The 19,106-nt window shown below is 32.6% G+C and overlaps 3 protein-coding genes across 3 annotated transcripts; 1 reads left to right on the forward strand and 2 right to left on the reverse strand.

Moving 5' to 3' along the window:
- Positions 1 to 992: 992 nt before the first annotated feature.
- Positions 993 to 2,733, reverse strand: LOC106427793 (oxysterol-binding protein-related protein 3B-like). Its single transcript, XM_013868521.3, has 7 exons — positions 2,576 to 2,733; positions 2,353 to 2,471; positions 2,149 to 2,270; positions 1,902 to 2,078; positions 1,672 to 1,816; positions 1,417 to 1,595; positions 993 to 1,337 (listed from the first exon to the last, which is right to left on the reverse strand). Exons 1-7 carry the CDS (start codon positions 2,643 to 2,645, stop codon positions 1,100 to 1,102), a joined length of 1,050 nt encoding a protein of 349 aa, XP_013723975.1. The 5' UTR covers positions 2,646 to 2,733; the 3' UTR covers positions 993 to 1,099.
- A 3,349-nt stretch (positions 2,734 to 6,082) lies between these two features.
- LOC106427795 lies at positions 6,083 to 8,389 on the forward strand. The gene is made up of 4 exons (XM_013868524.3): positions 6,083 to 6,331; positions 6,872 to 6,933; positions 7,150 to 7,685; positions 7,783 to 8,389. The coding sequence occupies exons 2-4, from the start codon at positions 6,907 to 6,909 to the stop codon at positions 8,186 to 8,188; spliced, it is 969 nt and encodes a 322-aa protein (XP_013723978.1). The 5' UTR covers positions 6,083 to 6,331; positions 6,872 to 6,906; the 3' UTR covers positions 8,189 to 8,389.
- Positions 8,390 to 12,594: 4,205 nt separating this feature from the next.
- Positions 12,595 to 15,824, reverse strand: LOC106427865 (glucan endo-1,3-beta-glucosidase, acidic isoform-like). Its single transcript, XM_048764743.1, has 3 exons — positions 15,631 to 15,824; positions 13,017 to 15,522; positions 12,595 to 12,900 (listed from the first exon to the last, which is right to left on the reverse strand). The coding sequence occupies exons 1-2, from the start codon at positions 15,719 to 15,721 to the stop codon at positions 14,585 to 14,587; spliced, it is 1,029 nt and encodes a 342-aa protein (XP_048620700.1). The 5' UTR covers positions 15,722 to 15,824; the 3' UTR covers positions 12,595 to 12,900; positions 13,017 to 14,584.
- Between the last annotated feature and the right edge of the window lie 3,282 nt (positions 15,825 to 19,106).

Genomic DNA, 19,106 nt, shown 5'->3' on the forward strand with positions numbered 1-19,106 from the left:
GGGGGATTCAACGAAATTGTGTATGTCTATATAAAGTAAGCTTGGATTTAAAAAAAAACTTGTGTATTTGTTTTTTTAATTGAAGTATATTTCGTGGAAATGAATCTATAAGAGTAAGCAAAAACTTATATAAAAATAAATTATGAAGCAAAGATAAAAACGAAACAAAAGCAATAAAATTATTGTTTTCATAAACTAAATTATAAATATAAAATAAAACGAAACATAAGCAAAATAATACTAAAATATGAAAGAAACAAAATATAAGGATACTACTTTACGGATGAGGAGATGTAATCATACGGCCTTGTATTTATATATGCAAGACGCGGGCCGAGGGCAATTATAGCCATTTGCCATAATTTTTTCCGTAAAATCAATTAAAATTATGTCCAAGGAAAATATTCAGATCCCCTTTATATTCAAAATACTGAATTTTGAAAACTTGCCTTGATCGTTGCTATGCGAATTTATTGGAATAGTATAGGAAACAAACTGAGATTCTACTCAACTAAATTAAATTCAAAATTAGTCAGTGAAGATCAAAAATATGATTATATGATTCGGTTTCAACGATGAATTTCCATTACCAAATTCGGCCAATATTAATGAGTACATATATAACCGGAATTAGTGTTATATTTAGCTTCATATTTCCTAATTTGAAATATTCATACGGCAATCATGCATTATCACTCAAGTATTGTGTGGTTGACAATGCCTTTATGATCTTTCAAAATTATATTATGGCAATCAATACCATAATTGCCATATTTTCTAATTTATTGCATTGATAGATGGTTATCAACATTGCCAAGGATCTCGAGTATATCATTGATTATTTTCATATGTGATATAATATATAGTGTGATATATTCGATATGAAAATGAGATTCCTTAGTATTTTTTATGTAATATAATATATGGTAACCGGTTTTAAAATGATATAAACACACCGTATCACAATCAACTTGCTACTAAAATCAACCAAGTTAAAAAATATTTCAGGAAATGATAAAATGCATTAAGTTATTGATTAGTTATCGGTTAAGAATTACAACATTTGTAATCAAAATATTTGATATTTTGGAGCGATTCATTAAGTAGACAAATCTTGAAATTGCCATGGGTTGAACTGGATTGACTTAGGGTCGGTGTTGTCTTCAGAGCTATCCGCAGCTTCCCTATGTTCTGAGTACTTTGCGTTGAACTGGTAAACTTCAAGATCCCCCCATGGTGTAGGAGTGACTTCTTCGGTTATATCAAACCACTTGGGAGTAAAGCTTTGACCTTTCTCTTCGCGGGTTCTCTTTTCAGCTCTCTGCCTCTCTTCCAAGCTATATAAACAAGACGTGGGATAAGAATTAGCTTACTTCAGTTTCAGATCGTAAAAAGACAAGTGTTTTGTGACCATACCTGCTCTTCTCATTGCCGGATTTGGACATGTCGCCCATCTCTAGCGCGTATCTGTCAGGGCGTAACCGTGAATCAGAGGGCAACAGCTTTTTCGGGGCAGTGTCAAAGCTGTTGATCTTGTGAGCAAAGTGTGTGTATTGGTACTTGTCATCCTTTGGAACATCAGCGAGTTTCCAGACCTATAAACAAAACACAGCATTGTAATGTCATCAAAGTGAGAATTGAGTTGATGACGCTGGAGAGAAATTGCCTAACCTCCTTTAGTTCGGTTCCCGGGAGAGGTTCGCCTTCACCATCACACTGCTGATAGCTCATGGACTCGTTCCATTTACCGGTCATGAGTATCATGGGCTCCTCAGAGGCGTTGTAGACATATCCGTCCACTTCATATCGACCAGATCTGTTGAGACAGTAAATGCACATGACTTTAAGCTTTATGATGAAAAAAAAAACGGTAAGATGAGGTTGCGGTGAAGGGAACTTACCCGAACCAGCCACACGGTTGGAAGTACAGCACAACTTTGTCACCTGTGGTCAGGTTGGTCATGATCATTTCCCCAGGAGAATCCACCCAAGTTCGTCCAAAGATTAGGTTGTGAACTTTGGTTAGAGGAGGTACCAAGTCAAGAACCACTCCATCTCTTTTTAGTGTCACTCGTGTCCTGCACCACAGATCCATCGCATTTAAGGTTTAGGATCAATGAACAAATGAAGAATGTTTTGGAGAATTACCTTCCTACTGGGTAAACGTCAATGGAATTGCCCAGAAACTTTGTTTTCAGTTTTGATGTACAGTCATAAGTGAAATGCTCGTTTTCAGCATGACCAGCGCTCATTGGCGGATGATGGCTGACCTGAGAACAAGACTATTGGTGTAAGTTGGCAGCTAAATATTGAGTCGTTCAAAATTGTTTTTAAAAAAAAAATGGCTCTGACCTGTTCAGAGATGAAGTTAACACCATTGTAATTAGCCATCTCATAAGTCTCTCCGAGGATTGGATTGAACGGTTTCCAGGTACGTTGGAAAGCATAGTACACAGAGATAGCCCATGATGCTGTTAAAAGGTCAATTCTTACGATTCAGCCACACAGGACACATAAACTAAATGAAGAGACCCTGATCATAGCATAAATCAAGAAAGGGAAGAGATGTTCTTACAGGCATACACCATGCGCATATAAGGGTCATCGGTTTTGTCTGCCATGTCTAATAGATGCGAATATTCCATCAACTGTCAAGAAACAGAGCACATATCATCAATCATCATCGGATTACAAGATAGGAACAAAACTCAGGTGTTGTCATGAACAAAACTAATGTAATGTAATGGGAGTAATGTAATTTGAGGAGCACTCTTATTAAATAACCTTATCCTCATGTGTGATTAACCAAAATGCCATTACTTAGGTGTCATCACTAGGACTTTTCTCACAACCTTACATTAAAAGCCCTCCCTTGCCTAGATCAATTACATGTAATGCCATTACTCATTATAAATAGGCAAAATTATACTATATGTTTGGTATAGAACCGAAATTATTCTATCTGACATCCATTAGCTAAACCTGAAATAACTAATTTATTTGTCTTAACCAAATCCGGAATTTTATGTAGATTCATCTATGGTATAACAACTGTGTTCTAAAATAATCGTTGAGCCATATATTAAGTTTTGAAAACGTATTCATCATGTACATTGAAATAAACAAATTTATGTTATATAATGTAAATTACACTATATTAAAAACTCGACATTTCAATTTCAATGACCAAAACTTACTCATTCACTAACACAATAAAAAATCCATATGAGGATGACAACTACAAAAAACGTGTAAAATAATATATAACAGTTTGGTAATATCGTGAAAAAATTATTTTGCTAACAATCACTGTTATTAATAATATATAACATTAGCATATACACTAAAGTTACGTGAAAGACAAAGGAACCAAAGACAAAAAAAGTATCTGTTACTAAAAATATATAACATTAGGATATACTCAACATTTATGTTATCAAATATGAACCAATACGCTTACTATATCAAAACTGTTGTTGTCTTTGATGAATATGCTTATTGTAGTTAGAAGAGACCAGATACACATTTAGTCTAACGCAATTTAGACAATTTTTAATAATCTTAAAAACCTGAAATATTATTTGGGTCTCATTAGTATGTACCAACTTGGAGCAGTGTCGAAGTTAAATTCAAAAAAAAATTGTAATCTTATAAATTTTTATTGCCATCTATTTTTTTATTTTTGAACAACCATTGCCACCTATTTATATGTTGCATCAACAGGTGTGTAAAAGGTAACTCTATATATGCAATGTTCTTAATTATAGCCATATATTTATTATAACGACATTATTCTGTATACATATATGTGACTCGTGTAGTAATTATAGTGTATGTTAAGGAAAGTATTTATGTAATATGTATCACTAATTTAGCGAAAATAATTTGTGTATCTTTGACTCAATATAGTGATATTATCCTATATACATATATGACCATTGATTATAATGTGTGTTAAGGAAAATATTAATGTGAAATGTACCACTAATTTAGCAATTTATTTAAATTTTTTTGATGCAATCATTTTTATACTTTAGTTGTCATATTATCATCTATAGTCGAACTAATCATGATAAATCACTGTTCCATGTTTCTACAAGACCTTTGTGGAGATTTGGTTGCTGTAAATGATATTCAATATATAGAAGATCTGCAAGCAAATGATGATTATCAGATTACTTTTATTCGTAGACAATTATGGTTTTTTTTGAAAGAGTCAGATTTTTTTTACTAAAACTATTACATATAAAAGTATGAGTTATTCTTCTTCGACAACCACTGGAATTTCATTATTTCAAATTCGATATCTTTTTAAAAAGAAAACAAAATATTGTCAAGTTATATTATATTTTAAAAATAAAAAAATAAAAAAATAGTAGTTACAGAAAAGAAAATATTAAAAAAATATTTTTTACGTCGTTAGCAAAATACTAAACCCTAAATCCTAATCTCTAAACCCTAAATACGAAACTCTAAACCCTTGGGTAAACCCTAAACCCTTGGATAAATAATAAACTCTAAATCAAAAACATTAAACAATAAAATCCTAAATCCTAAACCCTAAACTCTTGAGTGTATTAGTGTTTAGTGTTTTCGGTTTAGAGTTTATTATTTATCTAAGGTTTAGAATTTACCCAAGGGTTTAAGTTTTAAGATTTATGGTTTATACATTAGGATTTAGGGTTTAGTTTTTTTCCTGGCGATGTTAATTTTTTTTTGTAATTATTACTTTTATTTATTTATTTCTTTTTACCTTTTTATTTTAAAAACATAATATAACTTGACAATATTTTGTTTTCTTTTATAAAAGATATTAAATTTGAAATAATGAAATCTTATTGGTTGGTAAACCTAGATGTTCACCCTAGGGGTGAACCCAAGAATAAGTCTAAAAGTATTAGTAAAACTATTTCTTTTAGTCGTCAACAAACTCATTTCTTTCAATTCCAACACCTCATCAAATGGAAAAGCCCAAACATAATTTATATATTGTGATTGAGTTTATTTCACAAAATATGGATATCTCAAGTGACTAAGAGTTAACCCAAACCATGTATTTTGACTCATAATGAATATTAAGGTTTAATAATTGGTCTCTTTTACAATTTCGAGTCCTAATCAGTCCACTAAATTATAAAATTCATATTATTTACTTTTTTAACCTCATATTATTTACTTCAATTTATTTTTATTCTTCTACAATTTTTATGTACTCCAGAACCAATATAATTTTAATAAAATATAACAATATTTTTTTCTGGACAACTAAAATATAACAATATAACTTCGATATTTTAGTCTATTCATCCCGCGCAAGGCGCGGGTATCACCTAGAGTTACACAATATAGTGTGCTTGCAGGCGATGGGATCTCACAGGTATTCCGTGTATGGCAATATAGTGTTTATATCATTTTATATACTATAGATTCGTTTTACCCCGTGTTAGGCACGGGTCTTCACCTAGCTCTACCAGCATAAAATAAATTTTATTACATATTATAGATTTTACTATTTTCTTAATAATATTTAATATGTAGATATATAAAAAAATAATGATCTTACGATTAGATATTTAAATTTTTAAAAAATTGTAAATTTTTTTAAAAGCTTTAATAACACAAATTGTATAATTATAAAAAATAATAGTATTTCAAAATTTGAAATGTTATATATAAATATATTTATTTTATAGATGATGTATGAGCTATTACCATATTTTAAAAAGTTTACCAAAAAGAAATATCAATATTATTAATTTGCATATTTATAAAAATTTTAAATATATAAAAAAAACTAATATCTTACGATTAGATATTTAAATTTTTTAAAATTATAAAAAAAATTGAAAGCTTTAGTAATACAAATTGTGTAATTATACAATAATAATAATATTTTAAAATTTGAAATGTTATATATGAATATATTTATTTTATAGATGATGTGGGAGCTATTACCGTATTTAAAAAAAGTTTACCAAAAAAAAATATCAATATTAAATATAATATATGAATTATTATCATATTCTAATAATTTTGTCAAGAATATAAATTAATATTAAATAAAATTATCCATCATATTTTTTTCCAAGTATGTCATCAATTTCGGTATCAATTTCAGTACTCATATGGTATTTGTTTTGCTGAGGGATGCCATCTTGTCCATCTATCCGCTTCTCCGTCCCTCTCTTAAATTCTCAATCTTTCTCATTGGTTTTTGATTCACAGCTTCGAATTTTTCACTAGGGTTCTTCAGTCTTTCTCTTACAAAACTCTGCTTATTTAAGTATTCCTACGAACAAACCAGAAGACAAACAAGCTCATGATGATTGAGGTCGGTTCTTTTACTCAGCTTCCACGCAACTATCTTCTAATTTGAATCCCATTCTGAGGTCTCGTGGCACCTTTGTCTTTGTGTAATGATGATATATTCAATTGGATTATCACGGCTCTTTAAATTGATGATAGTTTAGAGTAATTTTATCTGAGTTGAGGAATTGGGTGCTGGATAATTCTTCTGTTTAGCTATGAAGATGAAGATAATTCTTTATGAGTTTTGAGTTGGCGAAACGACGTCGTGTTGGTTCGGATTCTGCTAAGCTTCGTTGCTCTGTGATCGCTACTTGTGATTTCTATCTTTTAGAGGTTACATTAACCTAATACAATCCTTTTCACTTATGTTGGAGTTTGGCCTGATGTTTCTGCAAGTTGCTTGCCTATGAATCTTGGAGTTTGGTAATTTAGGCTTAGAGAAGGCAATTAGAATCTACGATTTACCGATTTGAGTTTGCAAAAGCTGATTAAGTTACTCAAAGTGATTTGTGTGTAATGGTGGACAGGAACTAAAAGTGGTTTGTGTGTTAATGATGGACAGGTTGTGACCTTTTTGTAAATGAATCGCTGGAGACAATGGTGTTGGTAACTCATAAACTGCAGGTATCTTACAAGTTACAACTATGCATGCAATCTTATTATAAGTCCTAATTTTCATGTGTTTTCTTGCGTCTGTGTTATTGATCATGTCTCCAAACAAATTATTTTATCAGTACTAGAATCTGTCTACACGTTAACATTTCTTTCATTTTTTGAGTGTTGTTGTATCTTCCGTATTACTCTTGTAATGCCTTCTTTTCATGTTGTCATCTGTTGTAGAGTTCACATGTCTTGTTTCCTTGGAGTTCACCAACATGGACCAAAGGCTTGGTTACGACGGTGCACTTTGCTGGGAGGAAAGAAAAGCATTTACGATTGAAAGCAAAGTCTTTGAGGGTTACGTCTTTCAAAGGCGGCTTCCAAATTAGCGAATCTGGGGGACGTGAGCGTGGGAAGAAAGCTACTAATAACAACTCAGTTAAACTATCTTACCGTTCAGATGATATCGAAAATAATGTGGATAGCTCTTCAAAGTCACAAAACACATCGGTTTCATACACCTCGGAAACAGAGGATTCAATCACAGGGCAACCTGCTATTCAGAAGCTGTTCAAGAAATGGTTATCACTGTTGCTCACACAATCACCTATTCAAGTCATTGACGAGGCTTTGGAAGGAGAACATGTTCCACATACGAAGAAGCTAGAAACTGTAACAGAGATCCGGAAAACAGAAAGCCTTCAGAGTACAAACAATAGATTTTGGACCTGGTTTTGGAGTTTAGACACAGCTATCAAGATTCCGTTGCTCTTATTGTAAGTATGAGAGCATCTTTTTTCTTTTTTTTACTACTTCTTTTCCAAGTTCCTTATATGTGTATTGAATATACTTTTCTTTTTGACTATTTTGCAGTGTTCCGGCTTTCCTTGCTTATAACGCAATCTATGGAGCTGAAGTTACAAAGGAGTCATCTCCTTTGTGGATTGTTGGACCTTTGATCGTCGCCTTTTATATCAAAACGTTTCAAGGACTATGTGCACTTTACGCTTTCTGCTTCAACCAAACCACCAAAGTGATAAGAAACCTACCATCTTATTACATTATAGCATACCATTACATTTCCCATGGTAAGCTTAAAGACGACCTGAGAGCTCTAGTGACTCGACCAATAGTGAACACTGACTACAGAGAGCTCACACGCACCAAACTGAAACAGGTCCAAGAATGGATCATTGAGAGATACTTGGATTTTGTTGAATCTATATGGCCTTATTACTGCAGAACTATCAGATTCCTGAAGAGGGCTAACCTCATTTGAAGCTTTTGAACATGTAAAACCCTCAAATTTTAACTTCTCAGTCTCTCTCCTCTATCTCTATGATCTGTATTTTTTTTTCTCTGTTGTCTTTGGTTTGACCTTTTTGATTCCTTAATTTTAGAAAGGCTTTTTCATGTTTATGCTGTTGTATCTGTGTATAATGCGACCTTTTATGAGTTTCTACAATGAGTTCGTATACTATTAAGGTCTCCCTCTAATTCATAGTTTACAAATCTATATACTTTTTTTTTGCTTAAAAAAAACATTCAAATCTATATACACTTATGTAGGCATGTTTCTATTGGAAGGATCATCCTTGCCTTCATTTTGATTCAGTTTTTATCATATTTATTTCAAATTAATGCTTCCAAGTTCTTTTACATGAACTCAATATGCTTCTCTGTCTCTGCATCTAACTCTGAACTCATCATAATGCTTATAATGCTTTAGTTTGTTAATTTTTTAGGCTCCAATGTAACTCTACTTCCTAATTAATGGTTTCTACACCCTCTCCCTATTTAACACTTTTTTTTTTCTCTTTTTAACATTTCACATCATCTTCTCTCTCTTCCACCTCATTTATTCAACACTCATTTCAATCATCACCTCTACATTGGTTTGTTTTAAAAAATTAAACACCCTACTCCACAACTCTTAATTCATATTTTTATTTTTTTACAATTAACTTAAAAACTAAAATAACATAACTTTTAATAATATTTATTTTGAATTATTATACTTAACTTAATTTTTAAATAATACCAAAATCTATATTAATAAAACAATCAAAATTAAGAACATATTTATTTTTTTAAGTAAGATATTTACCAAATTTTTGATTATTTTAATGAAAATGACGTTTTTTTATTATAATGAAAAATGACGTTTTTCTGTATCCAAATGAAATGAGAGTAGTCTTTATTTATAGATAAAAAAATCTTGAATTTTGATATTTTTTAAAAAAGTTTTATTATATGATAAATGTGTTTGAATTATTGGGTGAGGATAAAAAAACAAAAGAAATCTGCATAGTCAATCAAAACACAACATTTAAATCTTATCCATATTAAAAAAAAATCCAGCGGGTGCGTACACGCGCTCATCTTTTCTGCCCAATCAGAAGGCGGCACGCCGTGGCAGCGCTGGGCCACAAAAAAAAAAGTTTCAACCGTTTAAACTTTACAACAGGTGTTTATGTCAGATAGATAAGTCAAATTTATCAACACCCTTATACAATGGTTTCAACTGTTGAAAAGTGTTTTCAACACCCCCATTGTGGGAGGTCTTAATATATATGTTACTCTAGGAAAGTAGAGATATTTAGTTATATCGTGGATTGAAATATAATTTCGCGGAACAAATTTCTTGATGTAATCCTTATGCACTTAATCCTACCAATTATAACTATATATATCATACATAACTTTGACACACCGTATCACAATCAACTTGGTACAAAACAAGCATATAAAATTTGAGAGCTATGAATTTCATCTCTGACTTTTCATTCAAAGAAAACTAGGAGAAAGTTTTATCAGTTATTTTTTGTTTCTTTATAACTTATTTCATGTAGCATTTTATTATCATGTTGCCTATGTTTAATTTTATTGTATATTCATAATTTATATTATGAAAATAATAATTATATTTCTTATGTTTTGTTTTATCTTAAATAAATAATAAATTTATGTAAGTCCTTCTTATTTTTATAGATTTAATTCCATCTGTTTTTACGAACGGAAATAATGGTATCATCGACCACAAAATCCGTTTTTTCGTACTACACATCCAGTAAGTATTCAACATCTGTAAAAAGAAAGATATACATTTGTATAGTATCACATGGTTTGAACCCTTCTTTTTTTCTTTTACAGTAACGTCGTCATTAAGTGTCGCTTATGGTGCACTTGCTCATGTTTTCAATGATTTATGGAATTCTATAGATGCAGACATAGTATTATGTGTTTTACAGTGTTGGCAAATTAATTGGGGACAAAGTAATCTATTGTATTTATTTTATATACAATCGATTAATAGGAGCTGATATTATATTTATATTTTGCTAATATTTGACATATTTCATAATAAGGCCGACTTAAGAGGGTTACTAACATTGATGGGATTTCCAAAATTGTCTTCGACCCCATTGGTGTTCCAGAAATTGATGTTTTAAGATTGAGGTAATACATGCATTCACATATTTTGTTAAATAATATTTTTAAATTCTCTAGATAATCTCTTTGCTATTGCTCATAATAGGATTGCAAACGAAGACTTCTGAATGCATTATTGAAAGCAGTTATTTTGTCTCTATTTTTAATTTTCTTTTGTTTTTTATACATTGTTCCTTTTATATTTTATTAGACTATTGCTTATGTTTCATTTAATATTATATTTATAATTTACCCGCATGCAAACAAATATACAATTTAATTTTAATGGCCATCGCATATAAATTTATATTTACATACTAAAATTCCTCGCTATAATCCATACTTTCTTAGATATATTTTTTTTACTATGCCTTTAACTTTTATTATGTCTACATATTAAAAGTTATAATACTTTAATAATCTCCTCGCTCCGCGCAGGGCGCGGGTTATCACCTAGTATCTAGATATTTCCAAATAATGGATCCATGCACACCCCACTATAAAAAGTGTTTAAGACTAAATACGAATTTGATTTTGGTATCATGGTACAAGCCGTTAATCACACGTCAATTGTTGACCATATAATTATATATCCTTAGAGCATCATTAACCCTTAGAACCAAAATGGGGGTCTTAATAATTGTTTAGTAATTAATGTTAGTTAAGAACCCATAGTTAAGATCTTCCTAATTTGTTAGCTCCAATGGTAAGTTCTTAATTCGGGGTTCTTAAAAAAAATTATTAATTTTTTTTTATAAAAGATAAATTTTATTTATTAAATAAAACATATTAAAAGATAACACATCAAACATAGTTATTAAAATTAAGAAAAACAAGGATTAATAAAATAAATGAGAATAATTAGAAAGAAACATTTCGAACTCAGTTGTTGTCTTCATCACGTCCAAATTTTCTCCATAAATGTTCAACTAAATCAGCTTTGAGTTGTTGATGCATTTGTCTATCACGAATTGTAGTTCGAACACCCATCATATTGGCGATATTTGTTGGCATATCTGTAGAAAAATTGAGATCGACATATGAACTTCCGGTGTCTTCTCCTTGTTGGAATTCTGAAACATCAAATTGAGTATATCCATCTCGTTCGTTTTCTACTATCATATTATGGAGTATGATACATGCTCTCATAATCTTCCCAATTTTTGCTTTATCCCAAAAAAGTGCAGGGTTTTTAACAATGGCAAAGTGAGCTTGCAAGACTCCAAAAGCCCGCTCGACATCTTTTCTGACGGCTTCTTGATGTTGCGCAAATAAAACCGCTTTCGGCCCTTGTGGCATTGGAATAGATTGGATAAAAGTTGTCCATTTCGGATAAATACCGTCGGTGAGATAGTAAGCCAAATGATACTCTCTTCCATTGACAAAGAAAGTGACTTGCGGAGCTTGACCTTTTATTATGTCATCAAAAACAGGTGAGCGATCAAGAACATTGATATCATTTAAGGTACCTGGAGGTCCAAAAAATGCATGTCATATCCATAGATCATACGAAGCAACCGCCTCCAGAACGATTGTGGGTTTTCCCGAACCACGTGAATATTGCCCTTTCCGAGCGGTGGGACAATTCTTCCACTCCCAATGCATACAATCGATGCTTCCTATCATCCCGGGAAATCCACGAACCTCACCAATATCAAGTAGACGTTGAAGATCAGCCGGTGTTGGTCTTCTTAGGTACTCCTCGCCGAATAAATATATTATTCCTTCCACAAAATGTTCCACACATGACCGAGTAGTAGTTTTACCTAGTCGGAGGTATTCGTCAACAGCATCAGCCGCAGAACCATATGTCAAGACCCGAATAGCTGCGGTACACTTCTGAAGTGGAGAGAGACTAAGCCTTCCGAGAGCATCTCTGTTTTGTTGAAAGAATTCAACTTCATTGGAGAGTCGATCAACAATATGCATGAACAATGGCTTGTTCATTCTAAATCGTCGTCGGAAAAAAATTTCAGGATATGTTGGTGTATCACTGAAATAATCATTCCATAAACGTACATTGCCTTCTTCTCGGTTTCGTTCGATATAAATTCGTTTTTTTCTTTTTTTCTTCTTGATTACCATAAGTAATGGCAAAATTCTCGAAAGCTTGATCAAAAAATTGATCAAAAGCGTCATCAAGTGTGTTTTCAGAAGAAGAGGCCATGAGATGAGCCTTGTTTAGAAAAGGAAATATAGAAAATGAGAAGGGGTGATAGAAATTTTTTTGAGAACGAGAGAAGAATATGAGAAGGTGATAATAGATGTTGTCCGTTCTTTATATAGAATTTGAGAACACAAAGTTATGAAAAAATAACATTACAATATTTCAATACAAGACAAGACTAAAATAAACCCGTGAGTTTCAATACAAGACAATACAAGACAACACAAAGTTTTCCACTCCCACTCCCGTAATTAAATTATACGACAAGAGTATGCAAGGACTGTTGCATACGACAAGGTTTCCACTCCCACTCCCGTGACTGATGCATACAAGTTGTGTAGGGATCATGAGAGAAAGTGACAAGCCCGTGAGTTGCAAGGAAGTGACAACACCTGCAAGATAGGAGACACAATTAATTAGCATCAGATTTATTTGAACAATCAACACCTCAACCATAACAATTTATTTCACACGACAATGAAATTGAAAGAGACAGGACAGGTTGTACCTCAAAGGCAATTGTAGTCCTCTTCATTGAAGAATCTTGTTCCTGTATCTTGATCAGCTCCCTTGATCCATCCATCCTACTACACAAACACATACACAGTTAATGAGCAACAGGCGACAAAGATACACACGACAAGGCATCAGATCATTGGCTATAGAAACAGTGAGAGAACGTAAGTACAGAGCAAGGCAACACACGACATTATATACAATCACAAGGCATCACATTTGTCTTAAACATCATATACAAACACAAGGCATCACAGAGCAAGGCAACATACGACAGTATATACAACCACAAGAGAACAACACCATTAACTCAAGAGAACAACACCATTAACACCAGTATATACAACCACAAGGTCACAGAGAACTCTTGCCTTAAACGTACACAGCCTTAAACAATCATGACATTTTTCATCTCTAGCCTTAACATAAAACGATCACAAACAAGGATAGAGAGAAACGCAACAAAAGGTTGAGAAAACTTTTGACCCGAACAAGAACGATTCAACACTTCTTAGAGACAGGGACCACCACAACAGAACATGCAACACAACAAACAATCTAAGCCATCCATGAATTGAACGATTCAAACTTGAAAAAAAAATAACTTAGCTTTAGATGATTCTTCATCGATCAGAGCCGCCGAGCGAGAGAAAGAGACGAAGTGATTCGTCGTCGAGGAGAGACGCCGACTGAGATCACGCCGTTTTATCCCCTCGAGGAAAGACGCCGACTGAGATCACGCCGTTTTACCTCCTCCATGAGAGCCACAGAGAGAGAGAGAGACACCGAGTGATTCTTCGTCAATCAAATCAACGGAGAGAGACGCGAAGAGAGACAGCCGGAGTGTTGGATCGTCAAGGAGATGAACCGAGGTGAAGTGATGAATCGTGGAGGATCAATCGACGGAGCGATGGAGAGATCAATCGTCGAGAAATCAAGGGACCCTTTCTTTCGTCGGACTCCAGAGAGAGAAAGGAGAGACCAAACTCTCTATTGTTCTAACACGTGTCTGCTAAGACGCGCTTCTCCAACTCTCTAATTAAGAGCCGAAGCTTCAGTTAATTTTGATTTTTCTTTTTCTCTAATTACAAATTATGCCAAAAACCTTTATTAAGAACCACCGTTAATGGTGGTCTTACGTCATTAGACAAACTAACCATCATAAATTAATGGTAAGCTGACTTTCGTTACTAATAATTCCTCTAATCATCATTCAAAGTTCTGTTATTTACCTAATAGCCAAAGGAAGTTTTTTTGGGGTCGATTTCAGTTCTGGACGACGAAAAACACACGCATGCATGGTGGCTTTGGTTAGGCTTGTGTTACGTCCAAACGTTTGTGTTACTATGAACTAAAATAATATATGTATATACATTGTAGAAATTAAACCACTCTCCTTATATTATAGAAACAGATGGAGTAAAACATAATTTAAGGCTCATTATTCCTTATCATTACAACACGTTCCCCGTTTTAATACCAGTACAGAAAAGGCCATCAAATAATAGATTTAAAGCATTTTATTGTATCACTAGCCCTTGCTCAGTATCTTCAAGGATATTAGTTGAACTTAACATCATACTTAGGCTGTTGACTAGGAAGAAACATCCCCCAAAACTTCTCAAGCTCGGGAGGACCCTTCTGATTCTCATCAAACATAGCGAATATATAAGTCTCTATAGCTTTCCCTGGCTTTCTCGGAGTTCCACTCTTCACATGTTGTATCAAATTATTAACATAAGTCATCGCATTATCCACACTAGTCCCTGGTCCTCCCTCCGTGGGCCAACCACTCTCCGACACCACGATTTCCAACGACCCTCCGCCTGATTTCTCCAGTGCTGCGTAGACCGCGTCAAGATTGGCGTCGAAGAGGTTTGTGTAAGAGTATGAGTCGTCATTGACTACAGGGGTCGGTTTGAACAAAGCGTACTCAAGGGGGATGGAGTCCATGTTGTCCTTGTAGCTGAAGTAAGGGTAGTTATTCAAAAGCAGAGGAGATTGCTTGCTTACCAAGAAATCTATCACCGGTTGGAGAAAGTTCTTGTACTCATCCGTGAATCTTCCGTGCGAGGGAGGGTACGTGTCCGTGGTGGCTCCCATGTCTATAGCCGTCGACACCTTGATCCCGAGGCCTGCTCCAGAAACCGCGCTATCGATGTTTTGCATGGCCTGGAAGAGAATACTACCGGCTGGCTCCGAGGGTTTCACCTCGTTTCCGACCGTGATGTAACGGAACCTGACACCGTCGTAGTTCTTGACATTGTTTTGGACCCACGCGTCGGCCTCCGCTTGGCTGGAGGCGACACGTTCGAGGTCTGTTTTGGGAACGTCGAGGATGAGCTCGATGTCGGAGTTGCGGAGAGCGTTGAGAGCCTCTGCGTCTGGAGCGTAAAGCCGCATCCTCTTGATGTTGCGCTGCTTGTAAAGAGCCACAACGTCTGATGGATTTGGCCGGGGATTGCCTAACCTCCCGTAGCATACTCCGATTTGTGCAGCTATATATCATTAGTAATAGAATTGCATCAAATAATGCATGTGATATTATATAACATAACCAATAAGATAATTAATGAGCGTTACATAAGCTCAAAAGATGATTATACCCGTGGTGTCCAAGAAGGAAGCCATTAGAAGGCTGAGAAGAATCAGCAACATTGGTGATAAGTATAAGATCCTTGATTCAGACATTTTCATGAATAAGAAAAGTTAAGATATGGATTTTTTTTATATTATACGTATCAGTATGCACCTTATTTATAGTGCGAGTCTAGGGTTTAAAGTCAGTCATTAATTAATGAAATACCACTAACAAATATTTCTCGGGAGCTATGTTTTGAAAAATCTACGAATACGAGCTTTCTGCACAAGTAGCTTTCAGTATGGTAAAACTGCCAGACCGACTCAAGTGTTAAATTGTATCTAGCGGCCAAAACAAAATTGTATTCGGTTTTCAGAATACTCAAATTTAAATCATTGCTGTGTTACTAGTCGTGAATCATACGTTAATCACGTCAATCGCGCGTCGACGGTTAACTAAATTGTATCATTCCGTCATTAGACTTTATACACACTAGCCAACATCCAGTTATATCAATTGTTAGACCAATGTCACCGTAAAACAAGTTAGAAACTAAGATTACAGTTTTGTATTCCCTAAACGACGCAAAGAAGAAGAAGTCATTCTCATTTATAGTTTAGGTGAAACACCATAACAAGATAGTTTAGGAGGAAGGACTTAGAGTCTGGTTTGGAATCTGATAATCTGATATAGAAGATTAATCTATCTTTTTAATATTCTATTACAAAGTTACATTTAATGTAAAACAGCTTTCTTTTATTGAATAAAATTTAACATTCATACAAAAAAAAAAAAAAAACACCATAACAAAGAATCAAACATTATTCACAACAACGGATTTTAATCCATGTCACATAATATCTACTAACATTTGGTTAACTGCGACACGTGAAGTTTCTATAAAACATTAGTTTTGGTGTGTGATCGTGTTGGTCGTTGTGGTTACTGTTTTGTGGTCGTCAAGGCAGCTTAAGCTTAATGACAATGGACCGGACAAGTCAAACAAGTCTTTTGTTGTCGGTTAGTCTTGGGTGTGTACCTAACTTTATTGCTGTTTGTTGTTGAACATTAAAATGTGAAGAAAGAGTCTTTCATTTTTTTTTCACTCCAATATTCACTCCAACGACTGACTATCGGTTATGCTAATTAATTTAGTTTTCACCTAAGTTTATATTTGGGTTTTTAATAATTAAATCCCTCAACTAAAAATGAATCGTAAAAAAAATTCCCAACTAAAAATCCTGTGAAATAAACCCTCAACTTTAATTCCGTTAAGATATGTTATCCTCCGTCTAAAAAATCGTGACGGAGGGTGACATACGTTAACGGTTTATAAGTTAGGGTTTATAATGTTGAAAAATTAGTCGATGATTTTTTTTACTATTCAAAAATAGTTGAAGGGTTTTATCACTAAAAGTTATTAAATGTTTTAAAATCTTTATTATCATTTATACATTGCTTTAGATTGATTTATAAGCCTTTAAAACTCATTTATAAATTTTAATACATTACTTTATAACCGATTTATAAAGCTTCATAAATATTTTAATACTTTTACATATGATTAATACGGTCTCACAATGATTTTATATTTTTTAAAAAATTTCTGCTATTTGTTAGGATAAAATAATCTAACATTATTGACTTTATAGATGAATTATTCTACTTAAGACTTAATATAACTGAGAAACTTTAAATTATTTGATATCTGACAATGACAATATAAACACTTAAATTTCCTTATAACATTATTGCCAAATATCAAATAATTTAATATTTTGAAGTTATATTAAGTTGTAAGTAGTGTTGAAAATTCTTAATTTATTTTGTATAAATTAATTTTATAATAAAGTAATGTATTAAAAATTATAAATTATTTTAAAGGCTTATAAATCAATCTAAAATAATGTATAAATGATAATAAATATTTTAAAACATTTAATGACTTTTAACGATAAAACCCCTCAACTATTTTTGAATCGTAAAAAAACCCTCAACTAAGTTTTCACCATTATAAATCCCCAACTTATAAACCGTTAATGTATATCACCCTCCGTCAAGATTTTTAATACGGAGGGTAACATACGTTAACGGAAGTAAAGTTAAAGGTTTATTTCACGGGATTTTTAGTTGAGTGTTTTTTTTAGGATTCATCTTTAGCTGAGGGTTTAATTACTAAAAAACCCTTTATATTTCAATAAAATGAATAGAAAATTCACATTACAGGGCCTTTGTTTGAGACTGGTGATATGTTTTGATTTTATAACTTTGAAACGAAATAAGCCCAACAACAAAATAAGCCGAACAAAGATCCTGAGACTAACCCCAGCCCACTTTAAAACTTAACCGAAATCGAATCATAAACCAACTAAACCGAAGAATTAACAACCATTCTCAAAGTTAATTTAAGTGGATTAAAAAAATCATATCCAAAAATTCGAAATCGAATTCCAAACATCTAAAGAAATAAAATAAAATAAACTGATCTTTTGAAAATTTTGATGATAATAGTTTTAGTTAAAAAATCGAAATTCAAACCAAACCACATCAAATTGATGATACTAAAATACAAATCGGAAAGTTTCAGGTCAAGTTTAATATGGATTATTCTAAATTGAAGAAGATGGTTTCGGAACCAAAAGAACGGTAAATTTTTATAAATTATTTGGAGGATATAAAAATATTGAAGGCAAGATTCCTCAGCTCAGAAATCACTTATGTATCATATACACATAATTTTAAGGTAGATAGTCTAGCTCTCGTGTAAAAATGCAACCGTTTTTCGTCTCGGCATGGTTAACGGAATCAGTATAAATTTGTTTAAGTCCATGACGAAAAAGAAAAAAAATACAAACCAGAAAAGTCCCAACAAAATAAGCCTTTAAAACTCATTTATAAATTTTAATACATTACTTTATAACCGATTTATAAAGCTTCATAAATATTTTAATACTTTTACATATGATTAATACGGTCTCGCAATGACTTTATATTTTTTTTACAATTTCTGCTATTTGTTAGGATACAATAATCTAACATTATTGACTTTATAGATGAATTATTCTACTTAAGATTTAATATAACTGAGAAACTTTAAATTATTTGATATCTGACAATGACAATATAAACACTTAAATTTCCTTATAACATTATTGCCAAATATCAAATAATTTAATATTTTGAAGTTATATTAAGTTGTAAGTAGTGTTGAAAATTCTTAATTTATTTTGTATAAATTAATTTTATAATAAAGTAATGTATTAAAAATTATAAATTATTTTAAAGGCTTATAAATCAATCTAAAATAATGTATAAATGATAATAAATATTTTAAAACATTTAATGACTTTTAACGATAAAACTCCTCAACTATTTTTGAATCGTAAAAAAACCCTCAACTAAGTTTTCACCATTATAAATCTCCAACTTATAAACCGTTAATGTATATCACCCTCCGTCAAGATTTTTAATACGGAGGGTAACATACGTTAACGGAAGTAA

Source organism: Brassica napus, chromosome C8, assembly GCF_020379485.1.
Source record: "Brassica napus cultivar Da-Ae chromosome C8, Da-Ae, whole genome shotgun sequence".
Taxonomy (NCBI): Eukaryota; Viridiplantae; Streptophyta; class Magnoliopsida; order Brassicales; family Brassicaceae; genus Brassica; species Brassica napus.